At 41.4% G+C, this 23355-nt stretch overlaps 1 protein-coding gene across 1 annotated transcript in view; it reads right to left on the reverse strand.

Moving 5' to 3' along the window:
* galnt9 (polypeptide N-acetylgalactosaminyltransferase 9) overlaps nt 1-23355 on the reverse strand; it is a 100865-nt gene that overhangs the window by 21569 nt on the left and 55941 nt on the right. The window contains exon 6 of the mRNA XM_030738228.1: nt 21628-21745. Within this exon, the coding sequence (XP_030594088.1) occupies nt 21628-21745 (118 nt within the window). The remainder of the gene's footprint in view (nt 1-21627; nt 21746-23355) is intronic.

Raw genomic sequence — 23355 nt, forward strand, 5'->3', positions numbered from 1 at the left:
AGATAATCACTACTGTGTCATTACTGCACCATTAGCTGAACATCGGGAATAAACTCATGTAGAACTCTTCCCTTTACATTCAAACAGCTGCATTCCTCTCAGCTATAAAGTGGTGATTTCTGATTAAGGAAAATGTAGGGAATTCTGTGCATGCTCAGTCTATTTCAATTTCCACTGTAATAAGCTCAGTTTGTGGGAAAGTAACAATTCAAAAATTGAACAGATTGACATCCTGCAGTGTGACTGCTGCACTCAGAATGGGTTTTGCACACACATTAATTTATCATCTGTACTTGAGCGCACATCCAAGCTGAGCTTGCTCTCCCATCAGCATTTAACATTTATCTAAAACCCCAGTTGTTAGTCCCTCACAGAATGACAAGAACACCAGAAGGGATGTGATTCTTCTGGATTAAGTTGTATCACACTGTATAACATGGCAACAACAACAATAATAATGGAATTAAGATCCATGTGTTTTAGTTTTTTTTGGTCAAATACAACTCTAATTATAATATTTTTATTTTATCCAGCTGTGACAAAATGGTTTTCATTGTTTTCACAGTTGTGAGTTTGACTGTTTTTGTGTGTGTGTGTGTGTGTGTGTGTGTGTGTGTGTGTGTGTGTGTGTGTCATTGGTTTTGCAGGTCTTTGCACAGTACTGTGCAAAAGTTGAGCCACCCCTCATTTATTTATATTTTGAAAAATGGGAAATGGGTGCAGCAATTGCTTGAAACATGTGCAAACACACATAGCAATACAGTATATAAAGGTACAAAGAGCTTTCTCATAATAGTCTTCAAGAATACTTCTCCAGGCTTCTTGAAGGGCATTCAAAGCTCTTCTTTGGATGTTGGCTGCCTTTTGTTCTGCTCTTTGTCAAGATGATCCAACACTGAGACCAACCATGACTGATAGTGTTCATTCTGTTCTTCTATCCAGGTATGATTTTCCTGCATTGGCAGTGTGTTTGGGATCATTGACATGCTGAAAAATGAAGCTGTTGAGCTGAAATGCACCCTGAAACCATGACAGAGCCTCCACCATGTTTTACAGGTGACTGTGGACACTCACTGTTGTACCTCTCTCCTGAGCTCCTCCATATATACTGACGATGATTTGAGCCAAAAATGTCAAATTTGGATTCATCACTGCATAAAACCTGTTGCCACTGATTGTCAGTTAAGGTCTTGTGTATGCTGGCATACCTCAGCCTTTTCTCCCTGTTTGCTGTCCTTAAGAATGACATCTTGACAGCCACCCTTCCACTGACATCATTTCTGATGAGGCTTCAGTGAACAGTAGCTGGATCAAATAAAAGGCCAGATGCATCTCTCAGGTCCTGTGTCAATTTTAAGGACATGACTTTAAGATACGGTTCATCTGCTGTATATGGTTTTTAGGCCTGCCACTTCTTTTTTATGTTCCACTTGTCCAGTTTTCTCCAATTTCTTTAGGGGCACACTGAGATTGCCAAGTTTCCAGCTAATAGCTCTTTGGGAATCACGTCGTTGGTGCAAAAAATACTGTTTTATATCTGTGTTAGCTTTGGCATTTTTCTTTAGATTCAACTAAAGAAATAAGAACAAATGATGTGTTTTTGTGGCAGGTTGATAGTAACAAAGTGCCTAAAGTACCTCTTTGTTAAGTTGTCTATGTGTAGAGACAACACTGGTTCATCTCTTGAGGTAGGTGCCTTTTTATGTATAAGTCAGTGTTAAGTGCATCACAAATGTGTAAGATACAATCATAGGATAGTTCAGGAGTTTGAAGGTGGGTGTGATGAGATCCATCTGTTCCTGGACTCTGGACTGTAACATAAAACCACGAATGTCTGAGGTCATGCAGTCTTGATATTATACCACATCTACATTTATTCACATTTATTTATATAGCACATTTAAAAACAACAAAGGTTGATCAAAGTGCTGCACATAGAGATAAACAGGGTAAAAAGGCAATAGTAAATTAATTAATGAATTAAAAACAATGCAATCAGAAGTCAGCAATCATCTAATAGGATGTTACATTGCAGCCAAATGCTAAGGAAAAGAGATGTGTCTTTATTAAGGATTTAAACGAGTCTACTGTCTGGGCTGAGTGAATATGGAAAGGAAGTTTATTCCAAAGGCCTGGTGCTGCCGCTGCAAACACTCGATCACCTCTCAGTTTCAGCCTAGTTTTTGGTCTTTGTAAGAGTAGTTGACTAGGTGACATCTACTACTATTGCTGGCCAACACTGTTTTACAGACAGGGATAATAAAAAAAATAACTTAGTTGCAGTAATAAACAAAAACCACTGGATTGCTCAAATGAGTTTAAATTTCAGAATGTACAGGTGAGTAGGTGACATCAAAATAAAGCTTGTCGACAGGTACGGTTTCAAAGCTAACCAGTGCTGGTGTAATCTCATCACGAGTTCTTTGTGAATATGTCACTATTAGTAATCACATTAGTCAGGCCTGTTACAATTTAATAAATGACAACAAAATATATTTTTTTTAGTATTTAAGTTTAAAGGAAAAACAACAATATTTCCTTTAGAGGTCACTTAATGGGTTCACTGATGATTCTACTTTGGCATATAAGCATTAATTGTCTCTCTCTTGGAGACCAGGGAAGAATAAACAGATACAGCCAATAGTACGGTTAAAAGTATACAGGTCTTTGATCCCTACATCCTGCACAAGGCTCCAGGGCCAGCACGTTTTAAACAAACAGTTCTTCTTCATTCTAAGTAATATTGGATGGATTCTTTTGCAGACCTGTGTCATGGAAATTCTTTGAAGTTCGCATGGATATTTTTTTTCTTTTTTACAAATACCTTGGAAGAAAGCCATGAAATGACATTCTGTAACCTCTTGGGAAAGTAAGTTGCGAGCACTCAAGCACTCAGTAGCATCTGGGGAATTTTGCATGTCTATATTTTTCAACAGAAAAGCTCTTCAGTCTTAACCCAAGGGAAGTCTTTTTGTAGTAAATTATTGCAAAACATCCCACCTATGCTGATTGAGGCCACTGGCAAACCAGACTGTATATTTACAACTTCCCCAACAACAGATATTGAGACATTAAAACATTAAGGGATTTTCTATTGTGTAGCTGTTTGTGATATGCCAGCAAACACAGAAAAGGAAGCTTCTATATAATCAAACATGGAGCCAACCTTTTTCCTTATTCCTTATTTCCTTTTTCCTTTCTAAACCCGTATCCCCTGCGGCGCTGGTAACTTTGTGATGCTGTGGGGGTAAATTTTGCTGGCATGGTTTGGGTTCACTTGTCCTTTAAGAGTAAGGGTTCACTGCAAATCAATACAAAGTTGTTTTGAGTGATCACTTTCATCCTATGATGAAACATTTCTATCTGTTTGGGAGTAGTCTCTTTCAGGAGGTCAATTCCCTGATCAATAGGGCATAAGGGGTTACTGAATGGTTTGGTGAGTATGAAGAACAACTGTGGGAGATTTTGGAGTGACATGTCAGACAGCGCTCTCTGTTATCATCATTTAACAAAAATGAGGGAATATCTTTTGGAGGAACGTTGTTCTATGGCTCCAGTAGAGCTCTACTGCCTTGTAAAGTCAATGACAAGGTGCACTGAAGCTGTGTTGGCAGCTTATGGAAACATAAGCTTGAGCGCCACTATTGATGCTGTTTATTCAAACTGGTGCTAATTTCCACACCTGGAAGCTGTGATTATCACATGGTAGCAAGAATACAATCAATGAAATCCAACAACAACACATTAATTACCAGCACCCTGTTATCATCTGACAACAGAAATCCAGCTAGAACACACTACTCTGTGCAGAACATGCTTTGCTCTCTTCACATGAATCCAATATTTGTCTCATGAACTGTAACTTGAAATAACCTCCTTTGATAAAGCAGTATGCCTCAGTTTCACATCCACATTTGAAGAGTTAAATGTGCATTAACTTATTCATGACATATCAAACTCCATCAGCAAAGGAGCAAATGCAACTTTGACGGCTCTCTGACACGGACTACAGTGGTAGTTAATTAGCATGAATAAAAAAATTACCATTTTTACAAAATTACATCTATTTAAAAGGTTGACAAGTATTCAAAATAGCAGTGTGTAGCAGTGAGTTTTTCTTTGAGCAGCGGATACGGTTGAGAGACTGGAATCTGAGCACCGAGCAAAGTGTACCCTCAGTCACCGAGTCTTCCTTACCGGCCGTGAAGCTATACCTTGATTTTTTATTGGATCGTTTTTAAATTTTACTGATGTGTTGCCTACTTGAGCTAACTTTCATCAGAGAATTACATGAGAAAATTGATATCAGTTTCTCATTTGACCCATATGGATAGTGTCATATTTATGAAGCATCCATAGCAGCTGTTAGCTTCAGTTAGCATGAAACAAATGGAAATACCAAATCTGTATCTCCCCCACATGAACAAAATCCTCTTAACAGGACTTCTGTTTCTCACAGTATATTATATTTTTTATATTTTTTATATATCACAGCAACTTATACTTTGGTACACTGTATATGTACATTTCAGGTACTCAGAAGAACCTCTACATTACTTAGTACTTTCTATTCTTCTTATTTTTTTTTTCCGTCTATATTAGCATGACAAACTGCCTAACTAGGATCATGGGGATGGATGGACAGTAGGTCATCAGTCCGACACGAGGACAGCTGCCAGTTTATAATCAACAGTCAATCTAACGTGCATGTCTTCTGACTGTGAGGAGAAACTGAGGGACCTAGAGAAAATTCACGCAGGCTCCACAACCCACTAGCAAGAACTCTCTTGCTGCAATTCAACACTGCCATTGCTGGTAATGATCTTCAAGTTTGACTCACAGCAAGAGATAAAATAATTAAGATACAAGTTATGTGAAAGGTTTCTCATAGTGGACAGAAACACTGCTCTCCCTCCACAAGTCAGGTATATGAGTGATGTTTCAAAGCATTGGGAACTACCCTCCCCTCCCCACTGAAAAGCTGTATCAGAACCACTCCCCATGGTCCATCACCTCATTTCATGCCTTCCTTTCATGCCTGCACATCCATAAAATGGAGGCTGTTGATGGAGCGACAGACAGATGCAGAGGCCCTTTTAACCATCCCTGTCAAGAGCTAATTCCACCCAGTTGCTGCCCTTCCTCTTTGATATGCCGGCTGATTTGCTGGTGCGGCCAAATCAGTGTGTGCAAGTACTCTTCAAATATTTCAGCCTTGTCAGATCATTTCAAGTTTTCAGCAAGAGTCTTAGACATCCAACACAAGCAATTACGTGAACAGATTAACTAATGTCGAGATAATGAATGGGATGAGCCAATCTGCCTGTCAAGTGTTGCTGTTGTTGTTTTCTGGTGATGATGCTGTCCACAGAGAGAGCAATTGGATACCTCTCTATATAATTCAATTGTCTTGAATAGTGGGAGGATGTGAAATGCACGAATCATGTGAAATAATCTTAATTACCTTGTCAGAATGTGTTCAAATTAGGGTGGGGGTATCTGCAGTCACTACAGAAGGAGGTTTTTAATGAAGTTTATGATTCACAGGGATAATAAGTAAGCTGACAGGGCCTGTCTAATTACTTATCCCTCTGGCTCTGAACACCAAAGTGGCAACTCTCTGAGGTATGCTCATGCTCAGGAAGCCAAGTCATTTTTCCAAAGCCATTTCAAGCAGTGCAGTATGCTCGATGTCATCGTTAAATGCTAAACATAAAGCATGCTTCCCAAACATGCACTCTGTTGTGGTGTAAATTATGGACAAAGTCTAGATCAGTAGGAGCTGAAGAGACAACAAGACCATATATGTCCTGAATTATGTATGCACAGAACATGTCGATGCATAAATCCAAATCATGTTTTATAATGTCAGCACAAAAAGCATATGCAGAGCTCCTCCACTTTGCCATATGTTGGCAGTAAGTCCTTCAATAGCTGCAGCAGTTCCTCTGAAACAATACTTGATCTGGGGCTTGTAACTTTTACTGTCGCATCTATTCTCATTTGTCTCCCAAAGACGGACTCAGGCTGGAACATACAGTAATGAACCATGAAGTAAGTAAAGCTGAGTCCATTAAGCCCTAACAGATTGATTCAGACCCTAAATAATGCAGGCATTGAAAAAGACAAATGCTTGATCAATATCCAATACTACTGTTGCCTTCACGTAGGCTTTATCGATGGAGAGCAGATAGTTTCTTGCATGCTGTAGTGAGAGAAAGGACAGGCCTTCGGCAAGGACAGGATGATGAAACAATGCAAGGTTATAGTTAAGAATATCTTAGGTAAATTCAACGCTGAGCACAAACATCCTACTCCCCCAAAACAAACAAACAAAAAAAATTGAACTCAGCCCTGAAATTGTGTTTATTTGGGTGTGAGAAAGCAGCAACATATGGAAGTACTGCATTGGTCAGTATGTGGTACTTTGTCCAGTAAAGCATTCCTCATTATGGCATTTACCTGGTAACTCTCCACATTCATCTCCTTCTATTTGCAAAAGTGTAACATGAGAGTCCCTCAGAGGCATTAGATTTGTTCTCATCTTCGGAATGACTCACTTTGTTGGAAAGGGCTCACATATGGTGAGCACCCACTGTCATTTGCTGTTTGATGGACATGAGCACGATGTTGATTTGGAAGCTGCCAGAATGGCTGGTGTCCACAGATGGCTACGGCTCATAACGACATTTCTGTCCTTTTTCAAGGTGACTGCTTTTTGCTGTGGAGAGCTGCAGCCTGGAGGAGGAATCTGAGTCAAGCATTGCTGGGATTCAGTCACAAGAAATAGTGAGCATATATACTGTGTGATCTAAATATCCCTGAATGCTAAAGAAATATAATTCTCAGTGCGACACGCATTAAAAGCCAGAGAGGGTGGTGCTGTTCCTAAAAGAAGTGGTCTTATCTAAAGGTAGCTTGCAGTGGGTTTTTCAAAGCTGCCCATGATAGTTCACTGAAGCCACAAATGTGATTAACATTTACTATTGTAATCCTGGTACAGATGCCACGTGAAGCTCTTTATTACTGTCACATTATTAGATTCTTTCAGAAAGTCAACAGCAAACAGCCACTGGCCCTGTCTCCATCAATAATATTTAGATGGACAGTATGATGATCGTTTTAGTCCAGGAAACAACAATGTAGCATGAAGATTTCTGTCCTCGAAATGAAAAGAAACCATTTAATGCAAACATTCTCTCATAGGTGAGACACAATGTATTGTTAGAGGAAAATCATCTGATGAGAATCCTTGTGTACAGTCATCGTATCCTTTACAAATTAACACATCCGGAGGCTTTCAGCTTCTTTTGATTCCATTTGTATCTGCAAATCCAGATGGCTTGTGAGGTTAATCAACTGTGTTAAATTGTCCAGGCTTCATATTCATATCAGTGGGGCAGATGTTCTCAGAATAAACGAAAAGCAACATCTGACTGCATCTTACCAACTGCTACGAGGCTGCACCTGTTATTGTGCCGCCTGAAATAATGCTTACTGGTTCATCTTGAATTTATATTTTCTTTGTTTGTTTTTTTTTCTTTTTTTGGGGGGGGGGGGCTTGTTTGTTTTTATTAAACAAAACCACCATCTGGAAAAAAAAAAAACAGACTTAGAGCGTAATGAAAGTAGTAGGCGGCATGAGATGCAAAGTGTTATGTGAACTGTTGGGTTTATTGTCTGGTGATCAGAGTTGTTAAAATAGAAATGTATTACACATACACATTTCTGTTTTATAATGTTGGCACACTGCTGTCACCCTGTAATGATCAACAGATCTTAATACAGTGAGTTGTGCTAAAGAATAAATTATTCAACCATGAAGATTATTGAACTTTTCTGATGCTCCTGAAAGTTTAATTCTGTAGTAAAAGACAAAGTACATCATGTTTCAAAGGTTTTACTTGAGAAACATTGCGTATTCTGGGCAGTAGTATTTGATAACACTGCACAGTGCTTATAATTTGAAACTGTGCAGGTTCAAAATGCTGAAAGTGACTGTTGGTAACACTTTTCTGAGCTCAGCTTGTTTGACACCCTCAGAACATGAACAGGTGTTACTAATGCACCTGACACCGAGGTTGTTTCTTGCACTGAAACTAGCGCCGCTTCATCTAACATCAAGCAAGCTAGCCATGCTGCATAACAATAATAAACTATTTTAAAATACTGCACGATTCCACCAGCGTATGCACAGTTACTGTGTCACCTGTCAGTTCTCTAAAGCCAGGTTTCCAAAGTTAGAAGCTAAAATCAAAAAAGGTTTGATGGAAGTGTGAACGGGAAGTGTAATATTGTCAGGGTTAGTTTGTTAGCTGTGGGCTGTAATACGTGCATGTTAGTCTCTCATATGGTTTTATGCATATTTATAAATGATAGGAGCTGAGTTAAGGACTCGCTTCATCTACAGTACTGTGCAAATATCTTGAGCCACCCCACATTTTTATATATTTTGCTAGGAAAATGGGAAATAGGTGCAGCAATTTATTGAACTGTGTGCAAACATACATGGAAATTCAGTATTTAGACAAAAACAGAGCTTGCACAGTTCTAATGAGCTAGAAAACCAATATTTGGTATAACCACCTTTAAAATACTGCAACTATTGCTCAAGATTACTTTAAAAAATTGCAAGAAAATTATGCCCATTGGAAACAAAATAGCACCAAAAATGTGGCGGCTCAAGACTTTTGGACAGCACTCTATAAATAAGGTTATTGTGTATGTTTGTCTAAATTTGACAGTTATTACCACAGATAGGAGTATGCAAAGGTTGGTTATTTATTAATTTCTGAATAGTGTAATGTCACATTTTAAATGCATTGGATAAAAAAAAAAAAAAATGTATGTATTGATCTAAAAACAAAATAATAAATTTAGTGAACTGTTACACTCTCTACTTTCATCCCACCATAATAACTCAGCTTGGGATACAGAAGGAACCAAGTGAAGTGTAATTATGTCCCATTCCTGTCTAGCTGCTGGTACTGCTACACTTTAATTAGCTCAATTCTCCTCAGTACAGAGAGATTATGAGCAGATGCCTTGAGGCCCAGCCCAGGTGGGTATGGAGATGGGGCTTCAAAGAAAAAAAAAAAAGGATTATTTTTTGGTTCATTACTCCTGAAAGGAGTTCCTGGTGAGTTTAATAAATGTCATCAAGACAAGCAGGCCACCCCATGAGATCACACTTCACAAGGTTCTTGGACTGATTGATTAGACTGTTATGAAAATGAGACAGATTTCATGAAGCAGTTTGGATGGCTTCCTGATGGCAAAGTAAGCGCATGGGCATATTGTGTGGGTAAACCCATCTAGACTCTAGACTTTTCTGGCAGGAACACGGTCACCATCATAGTTTGGCTGGCAAAAATGTTTACGAATTAAATTTCTGCAAGTCATAAAATGGTGCGCCAGACTGACTGTGTTAGATTAGGATGTAAGGGGAAGGGCATGACTGAACGTAACAATTTTAGTTTAGCACGGTACAAGTCTTTGACTAGATGAATTTAGCACTGTGTAAACATACAGTTACAGCATATTTAGACAGCAAAAATGAGCTGTATGCAAGCTGTATGAAGCCACCAGAAACTATAGATCTGTCTGCACAGTTTGTTGAGAGTTTGATGCTTCAAACTTCTTATAGTGCATAAGAGTATTCAAAATTGTTTCACATACTGTGTTAATCCAAATACTTGAATCTTGTCAAATGAATTTCTTAATTCTTTCATTCTCAGAATTAGCAGACATTTATTTACTTACTGAAAAAAAAAAACTGGAACACTCCTTAAAACCAAACAGAAGACTGCCACAACCTGGATGACTAAGAACCTACACACACCTAAAACGTCATATTTTCAAAGTATAATTGCAGCATGAGCTGTTATTGTGCCCTGAACATCTGTAACCTACGATTATGAAACTGGATTTGGAAATCTTTGGATTGGTTTCAAAGCTTTCATTCCGATACCTAATGGCAGTCAGGGTGCTGTTGCCTAGCCTGTAGAGGTCTGTGTGTCCCCCCATCACTGACCCACCACCAAACCGGCCATACTGAATGATGTTACAGGCAGCATAAGACTATCCATGGCTTCTCCAGACCCTTTCTCATGTGTCAACATGTACTCAGGGTGAACTTGCTCTCATCTGTGAAATGCACAGGGCACCAGTGGTGGACCTGCCAATTCTGGTAGTCTATGGCAAACACCAGTCAGGCTTCACGGTGCTGGGCAGTGAGCACAGGGCCCACTACAGGATGTCAGGCCCTTAGGCCAGCCTCATGAAGTCTGATTCTGATTGTCAGAGACATTCACACTAGTGGCCTGCTGGAGGTCATTTTGTAGGGCTCTGGCAGTGCTATTCCTCCATGTACAAAGGAGCAGATACCGGTCCTGTTGATAGGTTAAGGACCTTCTACAGCCCTGTCTAGCTCTTCTAGAGTAACTGCCTGTCTCCTTGAGCAGGCACTGGGAGACACAGCAAACCTTCTGGCAATGGCTCATATTAATGTGCCATCCTAGAGGTATTGAACTACCTGTGCAACCTCTGTAGGGTTGCACACCTCATGCTAATAAAACTAATAAATTTAAAAAAAAAACAGAAAAAATGAGGAGGGAAAAATGTCAGTGGCCTCCATCTTTAAAACCATTCCTGTTTTGGGGGTTGTCTCATTGTTGCCCCTCTAGTGCACCTGTTGTTAATTTCATTTAGACCAAAGCAGGTGAAACTGATTAACAACACCCCCTGCTACTTCACTGACCAGATCAATATCCCAGAGGTTTAACTGACTTGATGCTGTACTCTGATTAAAAAGTGTTCCTTTCATTTTTTTTTAGCTGTATATTTAGATATATGTAGCCCTGTAGGAAATGGACATAAATAAGTTGATTGAATGTGGTTAAATGCATTTATGTGAATGTTAAAATTTCAAATGTTAAGGTGTTAAGATAATTAATTTGCCATAAATATTCTATTTTATTTGTTTATTTCATTTGTTGTGAAGGAAAGCCAATCTAGTGTTTCATTTTAGTCACCTGTTTCTGTACTGGCTGCTGATTGGAGGTGGTGTGAGTGTGCGCGAGGGAGAAGGAAAAAGAGAGACCCGAGAAGAGAGGTGCGCTAGACTTTGACTGGAAAAGTGAAAGTTTTATGGCGAGTTAAACTGGTACTCCGTGTTCGGACATCGGCCAGGTGGACGGAAGGAGGACAGTTTAATTTGGCGCAGCCTACGCCTGTAAGTGTTTGGACTTGAAAGTCGTGGTTTGCTCGCTGGATAATCGAGCAGAAATTAGCCGCGCTGATCGTCTGGAAAGCTGCGGTTGGCTAGCCCGGCTAATCGCTACAGGACTCAGCTGACTCTTAACCGCACACAGACAAAAGAGGATCCCAGATAGCGCTCTGAGCTACCTATAGTTCAGAGTTCCTCTGGCTACGCGGGAAACGGCGACCAGACGGGTATTCCCTGTGCTTCTTGCCTGTGTGGGACAACGTGGACTGAACGTTTGCACCGCCATATTGGAAAAAGGTACTGTTGGCTTATTATTTTATTTTGGCTCTAATTGAGTGAAAGGACCGCAAAGTTTCTGGTCTCACCGTACCCGAGCTCCGAATCAGGCCTGCAACGGGTTTGTTTTGTTTAATAACATTATTTGGGACTGTTGTGTGTGGGGATACATGTATATTTGAACCGTTAATTGACCTGAAAGAACTGAAATATTGATTTAAGTGTGTTTTTGGTGGTTTTCTAATTAAAGTGTGGTATTGTTAATTCCAATTGTAGAGTGTGTGATGTTATAGTGGTTAAGTAATTAATGCCGTTGAATACGAACTCAGGGCCCATTCATACCGATCAGTAGTATGTGGGTTACATAAATGGAGGCACCGCTGGGATTGTGTTATATTTGATGTGTATAAAAAAAAAAAAAAAAAAAAAAAATGTATTGAGTTTCTAACTGTATTACATGAGGGAATGTTAATAGAGGATCTTTGACATGGATACCAACCTAGTGACCAGATTGAAGAACTGGTGTAGTGGAGAGACATTAGATGAAAGTCATGCTTTACTGACTGTAGTTCCAGAGCACACAGAGATTGCGCAGATAGAAGATGCACTACAGACTATCAAGTGTTTTGGGCGCGTAAGAGTCAGAGGACGAATGCTAAGTGACACAGACAATCAAGTGTTAGTGCTTTGTGAGTGTCGACAAAAAGTGACTGACTCAGCAGTCCCAAAAGAAGTTCGCTCTCCCGATGGATTGACAGCATGGCCAATTTGTGTAGTAGCTGAAACTCCTGGGGTTGAGGAAGATTTTGCTGGTAAACTGAAAGCTCTGTTGGAGGCTGAAGGAAAGTCTGCCGAGGATGTGCAAGCTTTATTGGCTGGATCACAGCCAGTGTCTCCTACTGAGTCCATCTTGCGTGCTGTTGGTGACCTGCTGGACAAAACAGTTAAACCGTCCCCAGAGAATGCAGGACACCGACGCCTGAGAATTTTTTCAGGTAACATCCCCACCCCAGCCGGTGAGGAACAATTTGACCACTGGTTACAGCAAGCATACCTGCTGGTCGAAGAGAGTCCTGGCTCTCCAAAAGAAAAAAGGAGGAGAGTCATAGAGAGTTTAAAGGGGCCAGCGTTAGATGTGATAAAAGCAGTGCGTTTATCTGATCCGGATGTGACCCCTGAAGGATGTTTAGAGGCGTTAGAGAGTGCCTTTGGACTGGCAGAGTCCGGAGATGACTTGTATTTTGCCTTTAGACTGTTGCAGCAACAACCTGGGGAAAAGTTGTCTGATTTTCTCCGCAGGTTAGAGCGTGCTTTGACAAAAGTTGTACAAAGAGGTGGTATCCCAGTTAACAGTATGGACACCGCACGTGTTGAGCAGCTACTTAAAGGTGCAGTAGATGCTGACTTAATGCTAATTAACCTCCGTCTTAGAGAGAGGAGGACCAAACCCCCAACCTTCCTTGAACTACTGCGAGAAATTCGCATAGAGGAAGAATATGAAGCTTCCAGAGTTAAGCTGAACCGCTCAGTGAGCTCGGTTCAAGTTAAGCCACAAGCTGACAACAGGCAATCTGAGATACAGAGCCTGAAAGCAGAACTCAAAGAAGTAAAAGCCATGTTTGCAGCACTTGCTACCCATTCTCCTGCAGAAACAGAGAAGGGTGAAAAGCAGTTGGATAGCAGAGAGCTAGCTTCAGAGAATAATGTGGACCCTGAAGTGGTTGCCCTAAAGAAACAAGTGAAGCAGTTGCAAAAGAAAGTAGGTACACGGCTGTCCTGTCAGGCGGGAGCTTCTCCAACTGTGATGGCGGTGGGGACTCCATCAGCCAGGCAGTCACCTGACTCAGAAGAACGCTTTTGTTACCGCTGTGGGGAAAATGGCCACATAGCGCCAAAGTGTAACAAGCCTGAGAACCAGAGCAAGGTTATTCAGAGACTCCTTGGAGTTCTCAAGAAAACCAGGGGTAAACCCCAACCAGCTACAGGTAAAACCATCCCCGAAGAAGTGGCTGGTACAGTTAGGAAAAGTGCAGTGGACGTGTTGGAGTCCCATGGGCTTCCAGAAGGCCTGATTGGGCCACCATCTTTAGAGCCACTGAAAGTCAATGGGCACCTGTGTAAGGCATTATTAGACAGCGGCTCAAGAGTCAGCATAATCTTTGAGTCTTGGTACCAGAGATACCTATCAGATATCCCTATTCACCCTGTGAGTCGGCTAAACATTTGGGGATTGAGTGATTCAAGCTACCCATATCGTGGCTATGTGGTGGTGGACATAGAGTTTCCAAAGAAAGTAGTGGGAGCACCAACCACTATGTCAGTCCTAGCACTGATATGTCCTGACCCCCCAGGCCCTGACCAGACTCCAGTGATTTTAGGAACCAATGCCAGTGCCAACCTTCCCAAGAGGCTAGCCCAGCTCTGTGAGGGTACCTCAGGTGTGTCTGTTTCACCCTTGATGGTGCACAGTGCTTGCCCTGAAGAAGATGATGATGATGAAGTAGGGTGTGTCAAGTGGCAGGGTCCTGGTTCTCTTGTGCTACCTGCAGGGAGCAGCTGTAAAGCAACCTGTAAAGTTGAGCTAAAACAGCCCTTGCCTCATGAGATCTTGATGGTAGAAGCTTCTTCTACCAACCCTCTTCCCGCTGGTGTATTGTTACAGTCCATGACAATCCCAAGCAATGCTGTGGATGCTAACCAGTTCACAGTTCTTCTGCAAAACGAGTCACTTAAAGACATAAAGATTCCAGTTGGCACCACCTTAGGCTGTCTGTGCACGACTGATGTTGTTACAACCGTGTCAGAACAACAGCTGGTGTCTGAGGGATTTGACATCAGTCTTATCAACTTTGGCTCATCTCCTGTTCCAGAGGAGTGGAAAGCCAGGCTCCGTCAGAAATTGTCTGAAAGGGCCGATGTATTCTCTTCTCATGAACTCGATGTGGGGTTAGCCAGAGATGTAGAGCATACAATTCGTCTGTCAGACCCGCGACCATTTCGTGAGCGGTCCAGACGCATTGCTCCAGCTGATATTGATGATGTGCGTCGTCACATACAGAGGTTATTGGCAGCAGGCATAATTAAGGAGTCTAGGAGTCCTTATGCCTCTCCAATTGTCATTGTTCGAAAGAAAAACGGAGAAGTCAGAATGTGCATTGATTACCGCACACTCAACAGCCGCACTGTGCCTGATCAATACACAACCCCCCGGATTGATGAAGTTCTGGATTGTCTATCTGGAAGCAAATGGTTTTCCGTCCTGGACTTAAGGAGTGGCTACTACCAGATAGCCATGAAGGAGGAGGACAAAGAGAAAACCGCTTTCATATGTCCGCTAGGTTTCTATCAGTTTGAGCGGATGCCTCAAGGCATCACTGGAGCTCCTGCGACCTTCCAAAGGTTGATGGAGAGGGTCGTCGGTGACATGAACTTGCTCCAGGTACTAGTTTACCTGGACGACTTAATAGTGTTTGGGAAAACACTAGAGGAGCACGAAGAGAGACTCCTGAAAGTGTTGGACAGACTCAACGAGGCAGGACTCAAGGTTTCACTTGACAAATGTCAGTTCTGTCAGACGCAAGTCAAGTATGTGGGTCACATAGTGTCAGCAGAAGGTGTCGCAGCCGACCCCGGCAAAGTGGAGGCTGTCGTGAACTGGCCCAGGCCGCACAACCTTAAGACCTTGCGATCATTTCTAGGGTTTTGTGGATACTATCGGAGGTTTATCCACAATTACTCAGCTATTGTCCGCCCTTTGACAGACCTCACTAAAGGGTACGCCCCAACTCAGAGGGGAAGGAGACCCAAGACAGGGCAGAATCATGCCTATTTGGATGAGAGGGATCCCTTTGGAGACAGATGGGATCAAGTGTGCACCGAGGCATTTGAAGCTATTAAAACCTGCCTCACGAATGCACCAGTTCTAGCCTTTGCCGACCCTAGTAAGCCATATGTGCTGCATGTGGATGCTAGCCTGTCAGGTCTTGGTGCAGTTTTGTATCAAGAGCATCCTGAAGGGCTTCGGCCGGTTGCATTTGCCAGCCGTAAACTCAGTTCATCAGAAAAGAATTATCCCATCCATCAGCTTGAGTTTCTCTCTCTTAAGTGGGCCGTGGTTGAGAAATTCCACGATTATCTCTATGGAGTCCGCTTTACAGTGTACACTGATAACAACCCACTAACCTATGTCCTTACGTCAGCAAAACTCAATGCGACAGGACATAGATGGTTGTCAGATTTGTCAGTGTATGACTTTGACATTGTTTACCGACCTGGCAGAAACAACATTGATGCTGATCTGTTGTCCCGGATGGAGCCAGGAGAAAGGAAGACAGAAATGCGAAACATCTCTCAGGAGAGTGTTAAGTCTATTTGCCAGAGAGTTGGTGGCCTTAATTCTCCTGAGGACTCACCAAGATACGCGCAGCAGCTTGGAGCCCATCCAGATTGTGTGCCTGATGCTTACACCTTTTCTACAAACTTGGAGTTGAACAATCTGAGGCAATTGTCCAAGCCTGAGCTAATGGCAGCACAGGAACAAGATCCTGTAATAAGACCAACCATTGAGGCCATAAAGAGTGGCAGATGGCCAGATGAGATCAAGACAAACCCAGACTTACTTGCCATGAAACGAGAAATGGGGAAGTTGATTATGAAAGACAGACTCCTTCACCGACTGAGTATAAATCGTGCAGGAGAAAAGACTTACCAACTGGTGCTACCTGCTGAATTCAGAGCTGTGGTGCTGAAATCCATGCATGATGACTTAGGTCATATGGGCGTGGAAAGGACAGTTGATATGCTCCGAAGCAGATTCTTCTGGCCCAAGATGTCTGTCGAGGCAGAACACTACATAAAAAACTGTGGAGAGTGCCTCTTGAGGAAAACTCCATGCCAAAGAGTTGCACCACTGCACCAAATAGTCAGCACAGGGCCGATGGAGTTGGTCTGTATTGATTTCTTGTCCATGGAGCCTGACTCCAAAGGAATAAGTAATGTGCTAGTGATCACAGACCATTTCACAAGATATGCCCAAGCATTTCCAACCAAAAACCAGAAGGCTCTCACAGTCGCCAAGGTTTTGGTGGAGAAGTATTTTGTGCACTACGGTTTGCCAGCCCGGATTCATTCAGATCAGGGACGAGACTTTGAGTCGAGACTCATTAAGGAAATGCTGAAAATCCTTGGCATACGGAAGTCGCGGACTACTCCGTACCATCCTCAGGGTGATCCTCAGCCCGAACGATTTAACAGGACCTTGTTGTCAATGCTAGGGACTCTGAAGCAGGAAAAGAAGCGGCAATGGAGTCAGTATGTTACACATCTTGTGCATGCTTATAACAGCACTAAATGTGATGCTACCGGATATTCGCCGTACTTCTTGATGTTTGGAAGAGAAGCTAGACTTCCAGTGGATGTGTGTTTTGGGACACATCTAAATGAAAGGGCAGAACATCAGCACTCTTCCTATGTCACCAAACTGAAGGAGGATTTGCAGAAGGCTTATGAGCTGGCTGCAGAAGCCTCTGGCAAGTCGCACTTGAGAAACAAGAGGACTTATGACAAGAGACTTGTGGCCCAGACTCTAGAGCCAGGTGACAGAGTGTTGGTGAGAAATCTTGGAATAAAAGGGAAACACAAGCTTGAGAATCGCTGGTGTGACGTTCCCTATGTTGTTGTGGCCCGAATGCCAAACTTGCCGGTCTACAAAGTAAAATCCCAGAATGGCAAGGACAGAGTCAGGACATTACATAGGGATAATCTTCTTCCTATAGGAGACTTAGTGCGAATCCCAATGATGGAGTACTCGCAGGATGCATCCAATAAGCGAGCAAAGAGATTAGACAGCCAGAAGCGGCCTGAGAGGGTTAGCACCCATCATTCCATACAAAGTGAAGGGGTGAGTTCAAGTGAGTCATCTGATTTTGAGGGTGGTTTGCCATCTAGACCCTATAGGACTTATTTTGAGAAAATGGTTCAGAGGAGGGATGACACTGTGAGTAGAGGGGAACAGGTGGGAGACTGCATTCCACTGAGTGACAACTACTCTGACCGACCAGATCATTCTCCTGTAGACTCTGACCGTGACACTGACCATGAAGCCAGCACTGAGCCTGACGATGGTTCGAACAGTGATGAAGGTGTAAGACAGTCTAGTAGCCCTGGCTCAAGACTACCTACAAAGAGGACTAGGCCCAAAAGGTCAGTGAAACCAGTAGTAAGGTTGACCTATGATAAACCAGGAAAATCTCGAGATCAACCATTGACTATTGTACACAGAGGTATTGTGATACAGATTGGAAAGGGCTAAAAAGACAGCTAATGTTAAACACTTTACCCATTTCCTGTTACCATGCAGTTCATTAAGTTACTTAAGATGTTAGTCTGCTGAGGACATCAGACGTGTTGATGGGGGAGGGTGTAGCCCTGTAGGAAATGGACATAAATAAGTTGATTGAATGTGGTTAAATGCATTTATGTGAATGTTAAAATTTCAAATGTTAAGGTGTTAAGATAATTAATTTGCCATAAATATTCTATTTTATTTGTTTATTTCATTTGTTGTGAAGGAAAGCCAATCTAGTGTTTCATTTTAGTCACCTGTTTCTGTACTGGCTGCTGATTGGAGGTGGTGTGAGTGTGCGCGAGGGAGAAGGAAAAAGAGAGACCCGAGAAGAGAGGTGCGCTAGACTTTGACTGGAAAAGTGAAAGTTTTATGGCGAGTTAAACTGGTACTCCGTGTTCGGACATCGGCCAGGTGGACGGAAGGAGGACAGTTTAATTTGGCGCAGCCTACGCCTGTAAGTGTTTGGACTTGAAAGTCGTGGTTTGCTCGCTGGATAATCGAGCAGAAATTAGCCGCGCTGATCGTCTGGAAAGCTGCGGTTGGCTAGCCCGGCTAATCGCTACAGGACTCAGCTGACTCTTAACCGCACACAGACAAAAGAGGATCCCAGATAGCGCTCTGAGCTACCTATAGTTCAGAGTTCCTCTGGCTACGCGGGAAACGGCGACCAGACGGGTATTCCCTGTGCTTCTTGCCTGTGTGGGACAACGTGGACTGAACGTTTGCACCGCCATATTGGAAAAAGGTACTGTTGGCTTATTATTTTATTTTGGCTCTAATTGAGTGAAAGGACCGCAAAGTTTCTGGTCTCACCGTACCCGAGCTCCGAATCAGGCCTGCAACGGGTTTGTTTTGTTTAATAACATTATTTGGGACTGTTGTGTGTGGGGATACATGTATATTTGAACCGTTAATTGACCTGAAAGAACTGAAATATTGATTTAAGTGTGTTTTTGGTGGTTTTCTAATTAAAGTGTGGTATTGTTAATTCCAATTGTAGAGTGTGTGATGTTATAGTGGTTAAGTAATTAATGCCGTTGAATACGAACTCAGGGCCCATTCATACCGATCAGTAGTATGTGGGTTACATATATATAATACAAACTGGACTATACAGAGACAGCATTACAATCAAATGTTTTCGCATAACAGATCATCTATGCTTCACTCAGCAAGAAGTACAATAATCTACAAAGAGAAGGAATGAAACCCCAGCTGATAGTATTAGTGGACTAGTGTCTATTTTTTCCTCTTTACTCTATATGCTTGCTTAAGTTTGTGAAGGAATTATTCTACGCATAACTACCGCATTTCGTAAGGTTTCATTTCATTTTTGGAAATAGCAGGAACAGAGTGACCCCTGGTAGATTTGATATAGTATTATATTTGCGAAGTGAGGATCACAGTATCACATAGGAATTTGGAAATGAAAGACAGTGTTCAGGTCTACTGGGATTCTATATCAGCAGACTCGGTGAAGCAGGTGTGGGAGACACAGTGCAAGACAAATTTATATTGACACTTCTGGCAGAATTCACCAACTGTCCCAAACCATTTTTCTCTGTTTGCAAAAGGGGCCTTGTGGTAAGTTCAAACATGCCATTTGCAATTATTTACAAGGGTGAAGCATGAAATTCCTGTTGTTTGATGCAGCAATGAACGATTCCCTGGGAGATTATTTAGAAAAGGGCTCAATACAAATACATTTTAATGCATACCTTCATTTTGTTGTGATTATACAAGCTGCAATATTTTCAGATGTACAAATGAGAAAGTGACATTAGGAGGCTGTAGATGAACTCTTCATAATGCTGGGAGAATGTTTTATCCATGCGATTTGTCTCTGCTGTCGTTTCATTTACAGTTCCTGGCTTATAAATGATTTTGCTCCTGAGCAAACACAAAACATGAGTGAGATCTTTTCCCCCTTGGTTTTATTTTGTTCTCTTCCTCTGAAAACTGACACCACACACAGTGCTGTGTGCTGCATAGTCAGCCCCTGCACATCTTTTCTGCTTACAAAAAATGCCAGTCCTTTGCATCTCTTTTAGACAAAAAGGAGCAAATCACAGTAGATGATAAATATGCCATAACCTTTGAATGCGAACCCTGCCTCTCATCGAGCTCCTGCAGTCAGATGATACTGGGCTCTTGTGAGCCGCCCTGGCTAATTGTTAAACATGTTCTTGTCAATCAAACCTATCCCGATGGCAACTCCTCACCTGGCACTACAATGAGCTGCCTGAGCTGCAGCATCCATGGAGGAGTAATTGCAGCTCACTCGCCAGGATGCCGATTCCATTCCATTAAGGGCTGTACATTATGAATGGCTGAAGCTGCTTGTTGACTGTAGACCTATTCAGGCTTGTGCATGAGCTGAATGGCCTCTTTTTCCTGTGGCATGTGTTTCATTTCCACACAGACAGGCCAAACAGGAGGATAGGTAATTGCATCTGTGATGGCACCATGTTTGCAGACAGACAGATATCCTCACTTTATGAACGAAAAAAATGCAATAGTAAATATTCAGCGAGAAAAGAGAGACAATGAAGAGCTTGTGCCTGTGTGAACCGGTGCTCACTGTTAAACTATATCACACAGTTCAATAGAGTTGTTCTAGGTTTATTTAGCTGCTGTAGCTGAATTGATCTCCCTCACAAACATCATCTAACACAGCTGCACGGTTTGTTAGGTACACATAAGCAGCACTACTGAATGTGAAAACAGTGTAACCTTGGGGGAGGCTGCTGATGGTCGGCACATAATAGAAAATACTGAGTTATTACTATATGATAATGGAAAAACTATCAGCTAAAGACAGAAGAGGCCAGCTCTTTGATGACACAGAATCATGCCATTTACATATGGTAAAGCTACTCTATGTGGCATAACACGAGGCTCTGAAATAATCATCAACCACTATAAATGTCTTTAATAAAGCCCTGCACAAACATGAAAACATTCTCGAGCCTCTGTTAAGTACTCTTTCAAAGGCAGCCGGCACTTCAGAGGTGTCGTTGATGCAATCTCGAGATTTTGAAATGTATGTGGGCATGATGTTAAATGAAGAGTGGGATCTTTCAAGCATTTCTCATTGCAATAAGCCCAAGGACGGTGTCTAGATTCAGAAAGGTTCCACTTGGCTGGAGAGAAACATTTTCTGAATTTAAACGCTAACCAATTCTTCAGCCAGCCCTTCGCTCACATGAAGCGTTAAATTCAACTCAAAGCAGCAGCCAAAGAGATTTACATTTTCTGTATACAAGCTTTAGAGCCTTTGGGTTGGCTAAAGATTTGCATTAAGGGGAATTTTTTTCCTCCTCCACTCCCATCTAAGAAACTTTGCAAAGTTTAATCACGGCTTCTGTTGATGCCCCTGGGTTTTGTTTCTTAAGCTGTATCCCTGCGGCTGTGAAACATAAGAAAACTTCATCATAAGCTGTTCCAAAGTCTGAATACAGATTCCACAAATCATTCTAACAAGGAGTGTTCATCTAAGCATTACCCCCTCAAATATTGGCTCTGTAATTATATCTGTAATTATGTCTTTTTGTGTGGCCTTCCCGGTGTAGAACTTCACACACAAAACTCTCCAGCTTTGAAGGAAAGCCTCATTAAGAACACAACTTTTCTTGCAGCCTTTCTGTGAGAAATGCCATCTTCCTCTTAACACAGTGACTTCTGATTTAGTTTTTTACCTTTAAGGCTATTTATAAATGTCTGATTTTAAAACAAATGCATTTTAGCAGCAGCTTGAGAAAAACTATATGGTCCTTACCCGCATGCCCAGCTCGATGTTCTCGCCTCCGTAGACCTCCATGCCAGGATCCAGCAGACCAATCTCACCAAAATATTCCCGATCTACCACAAAAGAGCAGCCAATCATAGCTGGAGTTCTAGATGACCAGAGAGAGAGAGACACAATTTTTACACACAGAGCTTACAAAACCTATCACATATTTACATTTTCTTTTATTAACTCAGCTTAAAAATATATAAAATAAGAAAAACAATCTTCAATTGATGTTTCTTAATGTACAGTAAATATCCAGACTGGATATAGTTGTGGGTTAGCCTCTGATTAAAAAAAAAATATCCATGCAGTGAGAGGTGAGGTTTTAAAGTAGAACGTCTTGTAATTGTTCATCCAGACCTCAATTACTGCAAATAAATGTGTGCTAGAAATATGCTGCATATACACGTATGTCTTCCTATGACATCAAAAAGATCATTTCCATTGCACAGTCTTATACCAGATGTTACCAAGAGATGAGAAAGAAACAGTGACCTGCAGCAGTGAACCTTTCATTGTTCTCCATTTTCTGCTATGAGTTCTTTTAAAGGCGCAATGTGTAAGATATTTTTGATGACGTAGAAATGTCAGAAAGATAAAAAAAATAAAAATTTGTTTAATTTAAATTTGAGTACAAAGACTACACACCTCTTAAGTAATCACCTTTGCTTTGTGTTTGTTAGTTAACCATTGTAACACAAACATTTCTATGTGTGCTAGAATAATTTAAACAAAATGAAACATATTGTACAAGATAAAGAAAAAACAAAATAAAACTAGCTCAGTTCTTTAACCCAAACCAGTACACCAATGCAGAGTATAATTTTAATTGCAGCTTTAAAATGCTTTAAATTCTATAGCACAACTTAAAAACTACCCAAATTTAACGGCTATAAATCATTTAGAGTTTTTTTTTTTTTTCCTACAAAAGCAAGATTTTTCATCTTTATTAAAAAGAAATGGTCCCACTCAGGCTGCCGGGCTACTTTCAGTCCTATTATCTGTCCCATCTAAAGTGCTGGGAACAAAGCCCCATAACAAGCATTACATTCATACAGGGTCTTGAATGGCATTATTCTTTGAAGTGACCAATGAGAAGCATCTGTATTCTGTCTGAAATGATGCCTGAGGTAAATTCCCCATGCATCACACAAACATGCACGCACACACGTCCAGTTACACACACACACACAAATGTCATCCACTTCAGTTTGAGAGACACAGCAGTAGGAAGTACTGTAAAGTGCTTCGAGAGCTGCATTTTGATTCACTGACTGTATTAAAAGAGAGCATTAAGCTGTACAGAGTGCAAGCCAAAAAGAAAGGTGCTTTTAGGTTTAAACCTCATATAAAACACTGACTGAAATATCACCATGGACTGTTACTTTGAAATCCTGGATCAGTAGATAAATAAAATTTTGACACAGGGCTCCAAAGCTCCTGACCCATTACACTTCCAAGGAGGCTCTTTCACCATTCCTGTTTTCTTAAACGTCTTTAAAGCCTGGCATTCATGGTATATGTCTCGTGAGCTGTGTCAATTTGATTTAAAATGTCGCAAAGTAGGATATGTTAAAGAAAACTTAATGTAAAAGTATAACTTGCTTCATTGTGATCACAGACTGACAGTTCTAGTTAAACATGAATAACAATTAAAGGTCCTCTTTTTTTTTATTAATCATGCTTGCTGAGTTCTATTCTTTTATTTCCTGA

The sequence above is a fragment of the Archocentrus centrarchus genome, chromosome 9 (assembly GCF_007364275.1).
Source record: "Archocentrus centrarchus isolate MPI-CPG fArcCen1 chromosome 9, fArcCen1, whole genome shotgun sequence".
NCBI classification, from domain to species: domain Eukaryota; kingdom Metazoa; phylum Chordata; class Actinopteri; order Cichliformes; family Cichlidae; genus Archocentrus; species Archocentrus centrarchus.